At 51.1% G+C, this 9,523-nt stretch overlaps 1 protein-coding gene across 1 annotated transcript; it reads right to left on the bottom strand.

The window, feature by feature from the left end:
• Positions 1–7,420: 7,420 nt before the first annotated feature.
• Frat2 (FRAT regulator of WNT signaling pathway 2) lies at positions 7,421–8,639 on the bottom strand. The gene has a single exon (XM_059246571.1). It carries the CDS (start codon positions 8,443–8,445, stop codon positions 7,744–7,746), a length of 702 nt encoding a protein of 233 aa, XP_059102554.1. The 5' UTR covers positions 8,446–8,639; the 3' UTR covers positions 7,421–7,743.
• Between the last annotated feature and the right edge of the window lie 884 nt (positions 8,640–9,523).

Below are 9,523 nucleotides of genomic sequence, written 5' to 3'. Positions count from 1 at the left end.
TGAGGGTAAATGGGGGATGGGGAGAGAGCCATTAAAGGGAGCTGCTGTGAAGGACCAGGCTCCTTGGCAGAGGTAGAAAGAATGGGGTTCCCATTGTGGGCAGGGCTCAAAAGGATTGTATGTGTGGATAGTTCATATGGCAGCACCCTGCGCCAGAAACTCTACAGTAATAGAAAACCCCAGGATCTGACAAGAGGTTAAATCAACTTTGTCTATAACCTTCCAGCCTGGGAAAACTGGGTGTTTCTGTGAATGAATTGCCGGTACCTGATGCTACAAAAGAATATAAACTAAGATTGATACCAAGGAGTTTAGTAACTATTTCTCCTTATCAACTGCTAACTGACTCACAGGAGGTAACACACATAACCCCAGCTGATAGGCTGCTCAGACAGTTTGTTTAACTTATTGATTTGGGTGGGTTGGAAAGGCACAAGCTGGCTATCATCCTCTTACCTTCGCCCTGCCCGCTTCTGTTTAACTGTCGATTAGGTCTCACAGCCTAATAATGAAAAAGACTTCCCTAGATTTCCCTGCACCCAAACACTGAAGCCATGGTCGCAAGCCCCTTCCTTCCCTCCCTTACTTTATTTTCTTTTTAAAAATAAATTTGTGAAACTAAAAACAAAAGAAAAAGAAAAAAAGGTGTGCCGGGCAGTGGTGGCACACACCTATAAACCCAACTCTTGGGAGGCAGAGGCAGGCTCTGAGTTCAAGGCCAGCCTGCTCTACAGAGTGGGTTCCATGACAGTTATCTTGAAAAACTAAAAACAAAAACAAAAACAAGGGCTGGAGAGATGGCTCAGCGGTTAAGAGCACTGACTGCTCTTCCAGAGGACCTGGATTCAATTCCCAACACCCACATGACAGCTCACAACTGTCTGTAAATACAGTTTCAGTGGATCTGACACCCTCACAAAGACATGCAGGTCAAACACCAATGCACATAAAAATAAAAGATTAAAAACAAACCCAGGTGGTAGTGGCCCATGCCTTTAATCCTAGCACTGGGGAGGCAGAGTCAGGTGGATCTATGTGAGTTTGAGGCCAGCCTGGTCTACAGAGCGAGATCCAGGACAGTTAGGGCTACATAGAGAAACTCTGTCTGGAAAAAAAAAATTAAAAACAAACCCCCAAAAGACCATATTCAAAGCAAATGAATAAAAGATACTAATTAATGGTGTAATAAAGGGAACTTGAACTTCAGTGTTCAAAAACTATCAATGCAGGTCACTGACCAAGATCTAGTCCCCTGTGCCCTGGACATCAGTAGCCTTGGGGCATGCACATAGAGGCAGCAGGAACAAGCCGATTGGCCAATGTGTTCCTCAATCCCCAGCTCCCTTCAGTGTCCTTGGCTTCCTGCCCTTGGTTCTACTGTTTTCTGTCTGCCTCTGAGTGTATTCTCATCTTCCCAGAAAACTAATGACCTGGTCTTTGTAAAGTGCTTAGGACAGAGCCTGGCTCTTGGTGATACTAAGTGCATTAGCGAGTGTTTTTATTGTTCCTGACACCATTTTCCAGGCTCTTAGCAAGCCATCTTAGCGTCAATTGCCAAATCTTTATCACCAGCCTTTGTCACTCAAGTCCTAGCCCTGGGAGAGCCCAGGCTGCTATCCCTGTAACTTCTTTCCTGAGTCTCCTAACCAACCCTCCCCACCAATAACCCAAGTCACCTGATACAACCCTGCTTCTCCTTGTCACTTCCCTAAAGCTATGGTCCCTCTGGCTCAGTATTTCAGAATGTTATCAGCAGAACATAGACACCAGTCCTTTCAGAAGATAAGAGCCATTTCAACTCTGCCTCTCCCCACTGTTCTGTGGCCACCCACTCTAAAAGGCAAGTGTCCTAGACAAGGTCATTCCTGGGCTGAGTACTAGGAATGGGCCATTCCAAGATGCAGTATTTTTAGAAATGGCCTTTGCTTCCTCGGGTGACCTCACAGAGACACTTTCAGACCCAAGGCTGGGTCTAGACATTTCTAGCTTTTACAAATGGCTGGATCAGCACCAGGGACTGGAGAATTAGGGTCAAAAACCCAAGAAGCTGTAAAGACCATGGCCAAGAATGAGCACTTGGTCATCAAGCCCAGGGGAGGTTAGGGGTCTTCTGGGGGAAGACATCAAGCACTCTAAGCAGAAGGTCTCTCCCTTAGTCTGAAATTCATGCAGGCTTTTGAGGCCTTCTTGAATATACACCAACCTGAGAGACAGTCAACTCTGTGCTGGCCTAGTGGAACCCAAGATCCCCCCGGGGCTAATGGTGTCACAGTCTGGAAAGGACTAATTGTTGGGGAGACAGGCTGAAGGGTGTTCAGGGAAAGCAACCCTCTGGACTCCAGGCCTAGAACCATCTGGAAGGATTTTTGTATCCAAGTTGGCAGGACACTATTCACGACATGTGGCATGTTGAGAAAGACTGGCTTGTGAGAGCTGTGTTCAGGACTGAATCTACAAGGATCAGGAGAGTGGCTGTAATTCTTTTCCCCATTTCCCCTCTCGTCATTGTGGAGGATCAGTCTAGCAAATTTAGTTTTTTCTAGAACTTCCTTAGGATCTAGAGGGAAATTGTTGAAGCTGTAGTGTTCCCTGAACAATGTTAAGTGCTATCATTATTAAAATGTGTCTGTCAGGCATCGTGGTCCAGGCCCTTAATCTTAGCACTCAGGAAATAGGAGATCTCTGTGAGTTCCAGGCCAGCCTGATCTACATAGCAAATTCTAGGCCAGCCAGGGATGCACAAACTCTGTCTGAAACAAAACCCAAATATTTCCTCCTTGCCCTATACCCCACCATCACCACAAAAGCAATTTGGCAGGCTCTGGCACAAGGCAAGAGATCAACTTTAAAAGCCCAGAGCTTAGATTCTGCCCTACCGCTGTGTCTGACAAAAGGTGCCCACCAGGGTATGTGCCCATACTAGAGCTCAGATACCTTTTCCCCTCTCAGTTTGTTGGGGCCTGTACATTTCTGTCTTTGGCAGAAGTCACCACCATTCCAGCTTCATCCCCCTTGCTGTTTCAGCCAGGATGCAGCCCCTGAGGATGTCTGCATAGGACAGAACCTTTGTTGTGGGTCCTGGGCTCATTTTACAGAGATCCTAGGATTCTGAATGAAGCAGCCACTTGCTGTTTGTTCTGTACCTCCTAGGCAATTCCTAGTCCCTTTGTAGCAGGATGTTCTTCAAGGGCATCTCAAACTCCATCTCATCCTCAGTCCCCAGCAACTTGCATCTATGTAGTTGATGTATGAAATAATAAATTTTTAAGACTTTTTATTTATTATGTATACAGTGTTCTGCCTGCATGACAGAGGAGGGCACCAGATCTCATTGCAGATGGTTGTGAACTGCCATGTGGTTGCTGGGAATTGAACTCAGGTCCTCTGGAAGAGCAGCCTGTGCTCTTAACCTCTGAGCTATCTCTCCAGCCCCATAAATAAAAATTTTAAAAAATGTCTGAGAATGGGGATGCTCTTGTGACTACTTGGTGAGCCAAGGCTTGTAGGACTTACTAAGAACTTTATTAATCCAACTCAGGAGAATATGGTGTCAAAAAAGTCTCACATAGGCTGGGTGCATGCCTTGAATCCCAGTCACTGTGGAGGTCGAGACAGGGAGATTCCAAGTTTGAAGAGAGCAGCCTGGGCAACCCAGCTAGACTATGTCTCAAAATAAAAAGCTAAGTGTGATGCCATATACCTATAATCCCAGCATTTAGGTTGAAGCAGGAGATGGCAAATTCAAAGCTAGGCTAGTTATGTGGGGGAGGGGGGGAATGGGGCTGAAGGGATGGCTCAGTAGGTAAAGTACTTGTTGCACAAACATGGGTAATTGAGTTTGCATCCTTGGCACCTATATTTAAAAAATAAATAAAGCCAGGCATAGTCGTGCATGTCTTTAATCCCAGCACTCAGGAGGCAGAGGCAGACAGATCTCTGAGTTTGAGGCCAGCCTGGGCTACATAGCGTTACAGGACAGCCAGAGCTACATAGTGAGACCTTGTCTTGAAAAACAAACAAAAGTACAGTTTTGAAAGGGAACACAGTGGGTGGTGGTGCAGCACACACCTGTAATCCCAGTACTTGAGTACTTGGGAGGCTGTGACAGAAGGATCCTGGGAGGTGGCTGGCCAACCAGTATAGCTGAATTAGTGAGCTCCAGCTTGAGAGAGCAACTGTGTCGATCCCAAATAATAAGATGGAGAGTTATCAAGGAAGAAACCTGTTCATCCCTGGCCTCCACATGCATAAACACACGTACTCATGCTCAACTGCACGCATTGTAGTTCAGTCTACAGTAATACACACAGTCAACTTTAAGCAAAATGTTGGTTGTTTTTTTTTTTTTTTTTTTTTGGTTTTTCGAGACAGGGTTTCTCTGTGTAGCTTTGCGCCTTTCCTGGACCTCGCTCTGTAGACCAGGCTGGCCTCAAACTCACAAAGATCCGCCTGCCTCTGCCTCCTGAGTGCTGGAATTAAAGGTGTGCACCACCACCGCCCAGCTTTGTTTTGTTTGTTTTTTTTTTCCCGACAGGGTTTCTTCGACAGGGTTTCTTCGTATATCCCTGGCTGTCATGGAATTCGCTCTGTAGACCAGGCTGGCCTTGAACTCACAGAGATCCAGGTGCCTCTGCTGGGATTAAAGGCATGCACCACCACCACTGCAGGCTCAAGCAAAACGTTTAATGGTCTAGACCTAAACATCCTCATAAATCCATGGGCTAGAACCAAGAGTGGGCAGTTATGTTTTGAACACTTTGACTCTCCCAAGTATTGCGTGCGCGTAAACACACATGCAGTGATTTGCTCATCATAACAAATCGTGGGATGCAGCAGTAAGGCCTGCACCAAGTGAAGCTGGGGGCTGCAGTCTTTAAGCACTTGGTAGCTCAGCGTGTTAGGTACCATGGGAGGGAGCGGTAGGCAGCTTGGGATGTGCCCCCAGAAGACTTGGAAGCAGGGGTAGGCTGTACCAAAGAAGTTATGTTATAGAGGTGAGGCAGGCCAAGCAGCTTATGTTTATAATCCCAGCATGGGGAAAGCTGAAGTAGGGATGCTACAAATTTGAGGCCAGCCTGGGCTACACAGACTGTCTTAAAACAAACAGAAATAACCCCCACCCCCACCCCTCAAAAATGCTAGGCATTAAGGTACACACCTGTAATCCCAGCATTGGGGGAGTTAGTGCAGAGGCAGAGCTACCATATGCTCAAGGCGAGCCTGGGGTGCATACAGAGATCCTGTCTCAAAAAGGAAAAACAGAAGGGTGAGACAAAAAACAAGAGAGGACGGCTAACCAGAGAATATGGGGCTGAGAATGAAGGAATGTGTCAACAACTTCCGTCTGATCCTTTTGACTATTCCAAGCTATTTTACAGCCACAAAGGAAATGGCCGAAAAGTCTTTTTTGCCTTATGTAGTAGTACAGGTCTTTAATCCTAGCACCCAGCACCTGGGAGGTGGAGGCAGGGGGATCCTTGTGAGTTCAAGGCCAGCCTGGTCTACATAGAGAGCTCCAGACAGCCAGGGTTACATGGACTCTGTTTAAAAAAATCAACAAAATAAAGTAATTCTTTTCTTTCTGTAGACTACAGCTCAAGGCTGGGCAGTCTCGAAGAAAAAACAGGCTGTCTTTGCCTGGACACTCCAATGCTTAGACAAAGATCACGCCAGGCGGTGGTGGCGCACGCCTTTAATCCCAGCACTCGGGAGGCAGAGCCAGGCGGATCTCCGTGAATTCGAGGCCAGCCTGGGCTACAGAGCGAGTTCCAGGAAAGGCGCAAAGCTACAGAGAAACCCTGTCTGGGAGGGTGGAGGGGATGATGATATGGATGGGAAAGCAGCTTCTAAAATCCCAGAAACAGGCAATAATGACCCCAGCTAGTAAGGGAATTTGCCACCAACTCAGACCACCCAAGTTTGATATCCAGGCCCCAAACAGAAGGGGGAACCTACCACATTGTCATTGGATTTCCACAGGCTTTTCTGTTGCATGTGAACCCTCCACACACACACACACACTGAACACATAAATGTAGAAAAAGTCTAAATAGCTGGGTGAATTGAGCAGGACTTTAATCCCAGCACTCAGGAAGTAGAGATAGGGTGATCTCTGTGAGTTTAAGACCGGCCTGCTCTACACATAGTGAGTTTTAGGCCAGTGAGAACCTGTCTCAAAATGTGTGTAAAATAAATGGGGCTGGAGATTTAGCTTAGTGGTAGGGCGCTGGCCCTGGGTTCGATCCTCAGCTCCAAAAAAAAAAAAAAAGTGTGTAAAATAAAAATAAACCCAGAGGCACTCAAGCACAACACGGCCCTGGCCCCAACCCCCTAGTGATCCCAAATACAGACTTTGCTTTTGAGGGTACACCCCACATGTCCTTCTTCCCTCTCCCATCTCCAATCAAAAATTCAGACCATGTTCCAAAACAAAAACCAAATTTATTCAGCAGACATCTTAATTGAAATCCTATAAATCAGGACCACCACAATTTCAGACACTCCGTTGCGAAGTGTACGTCAACAGCTACATCTGGAGGATGAACAAGCCATTGAATCTTTAAAAAAAAATGGTTTAGCTACCTTAAAGTTTGGGGGTGGCATCTCAGAAAGTGCACCCTCAAGTTTCACAAGGGAAAAAGCCGGCGGTTTCTCCTTCTGGAGTCACATTTTAAAAATTGTTTCAGTCACTCACCGAGAACTAGCAGGTGAGGAAGCGGGGGGGGGGGGGGGGGGGGGGGGGGGGGGGGGGCTCAACTAGCAGGTGAGGAAGCGGGGGGGGGGGGGGGGGGGCTCGGACTCTGCAGAGGGTCAAAAGAGAGCACAGCAGTGTGTCCAAGGCTTTCATCCAACCCCGCACACACCACAAATAACGATGGCTACAGAGGATGGGAGGTTGTTTGTGGCCGTTTCTGAGAAAGCTGGTGCCATGGCCAAGAGTGGTCTAGCAGGAGGAGGAGTTCTGGAAAGAAAAAAAAAAAGCACAAAAAGCGCAAATAACTCTCCCTTCACGGCCCTGTTGGCCTGCGTGTCCTCGGGAGACTCCAAGCGGTGGCAAAGGAGACAGGTTTGAGCTTGGATCCAAAAAAAAAAAAAAAAAAAAAAGACACCGCGGTTAGCTCTCCCAAGAATCCCACAACACCCCACTCACAACCAACCTGACCTTGAGTCAAAGTTGGCAAGGTCAAGTCATTTACAAGTCCACATTTAAACTCAACTCTCCCCACCTTCGGGAATTCACCAACTGGGTCCCATCGCCCACCTTTGCCGTCACATAGTAAGCAGAAAGCAGGCGCCGCCAACCCACCCAACTGCCAAGTTTTAACATTCTTCACTCCAGAACCTCTTCGATCTCCAATTGTAGCACCATATTCCGGAAGCTTCTCCACCCGAAAATAACGAGACTATGTATGCCTACTAATCGTTTTCAAGTATTGTTAGAAAGCCCTCCTGACTCCCGCCCCTATGAGCCACATCTATAAACAATCCAAGCACACGACGTCCCCTAAGGGCTAAGTCAGGTCCAAGTCGATCAAGTAGCTGCCACAGTTCTCTCGGTAAATCCCAGGTCCTCGGCTGCCGTTGCTGCACAGCCGAGTCCGTTTTCTCTAACAGCCTCGCACGGCCCGTAACTTTGGGGCTGTAGCCCGTGGAATGGACGACGGCTTTAGCTCCGGACTGTCCGGACCAGAACACTGTTGGATCGGAGTAGCCGCGTCGTCTTCCTTCTCCGGGAACCCCGGGTCAGAGCCAGGCGTCCGAGGACTGCAGGGTGACTGAGTCCGGTCCGCTTCGGCCACCCACGGACCCCGGGGCGCTCGCGGGGCTCGTGGCTGCGACCGCGGCAACCGCTCGCTGGAGCCTGCGCACCGCCTCCTTGATGAGGTTCCCCGAGAGCACGAGCTGCTGCAGGAGCCGGTGCGGGTCGTCGTCGCCAGCACGCGCTCCACCTGGGGCCCATCGCCGCTGCTGGATTCGCCGAGATGCCACGGCACCCTGGAGCCATCCCCGCCGCCCGGGCCCGGGCAGCGTGCTGGAGCCCGCGGCGAGCTCCGCCACGCAGTATGGAGCCGCCCGGCCCCGCACGCGCCCACGCTCTCCCAGCACGCAGCGCACGGCCCCCGGGGGCGCCGGGTCCCCGGCCTCCGCAGGCGCGGCCGGCCACAACAGCCGCCTCGCCGGGGCCCCGGCCTTGTCCGCCGGCAGCGTCGCCAGGACCCGCGGGGGCGGAGGCGGGGCCGGGGGACCCGGGGCAGCACACGGTGAGGCCGGGCCGTCGTGCGCCGAGTCCAGCTGCAGCGTCTCGCCGATCTGGGCGATGAGCCGGTCCACGTCGGCCGAGCCGCCCAGAGTCACCGACTGCTGCAGCAGGAGGAAGCTGTCGTCGTCGTCCTCCCCCTCCGCCTCGTCGCCGGCTTCCTCCTCCTCCTCCCTCCGGCACGGCATGGCCCCCCGCCCGGGCCCCCGCGGCTGTGCGGGCGTCGCTGGCGGCTCGGTTGCCCGCGGGCTCGGCGGGCCGCGGCTGGGGCGGGAGCGGGGCGGAGGCCGGGGCTGAGCCGGGCCTGGGACGCGGAAGCCGGGGCCACCGGGCAGTGGCACCGCGCGCCTTACAGTCGCGGGAGCCGGAACGCTGCCGGCTCGGGTTGATTTGTAAACAATGGGTGACGTCGCGCGGCTCCTACCACTGCGCGCGGCCGGGGGGGAGAACGATAGTGAGAGGACTTCGGGGAACGGGACAGCGCGCACCGTGCGGGGCCGCGGCCCGGGGCCCTCCGTCCAGTGCTAGATTTTCCACTCGTGAGCAACCCCGGGTGCAGGCACCGGTTTCGGCGAGCCCAGGCCCCACGAGCGGTCCGGAAAGAGGCACTCTCGGAGACGGCCAGTTGGCTTCTCCCACTCGCGGACACACCCCCCGCACACACCCAGCCCCTCCTCCGCCGAGCCTGCTCCCTCCCCACGTGTCGGCAACGCCTGCGCTGGCCCGGCTCCACTCCGCGCACCCGCAGTGGCCCGCGCGGCCCCGGGGGAGGGGTGGCCCTGACCGTGGGGGCAGGGGGAGGAGGAGGAACCGACGCTGCTGGGGCACAGACCCTGTGGTCAGGGTATTTCGACTTCCTCCCCTCCAGGCTACTTCTTTTTGCCGCAGCGTGGTTAGAGTTGACTTTTTTTTTGTAGTTCAAATTTTCTTTCGTAACCTTAGGATTCAAACCTGATTAACAGACTTCTTTTTCCTTTTCAGCCTCTTCTCTTGTACATCATACAAACAGCCACGCGCAAGAACATTACACTTTGTTTTAAACCTCACATTAAATTATAAACGTTTTTCCAGTGATTGCACGCACTTTGAAAACATTGTAATGATTACGTAAGTTCCATTAAGTGCTTGTAATTATTTAAATTCCTTCAGCGGTTGCTGTTTCCCCCCATTTCACCGTTGTAATAAGTGTGTGACTAATGTTTCTTCCCATAAAACTTTTCCAAATTTATGATTTATTTTTCAGAGTACATTCCTAAGAGTGGAGTT

The sequence above is a fragment of the Peromyscus eremicus genome, chromosome 1 (genome assembly GCF_949786415.1).
Source record: "Peromyscus eremicus chromosome 1, PerEre_H2_v1, whole genome shotgun sequence".
Taxonomy (NCBI): Eukaryota; Metazoa; Chordata; class Mammalia; order Rodentia; family Cricetidae; genus Peromyscus; species Peromyscus eremicus.
Note: the sequence above shows the minus strand (reverse complement) of the source record. Positions and strands in the feature narration are given on the sequence as shown.

Coding starts and splice junctions, on each gene's coding strand:
- Frat2 (XM_059246571.1), bottom strand. CDS start 8,445: ATGCCGTGCCGGAGGGAGGAGGAGGAGGAAGCCGGCGACGAGGCGGAG.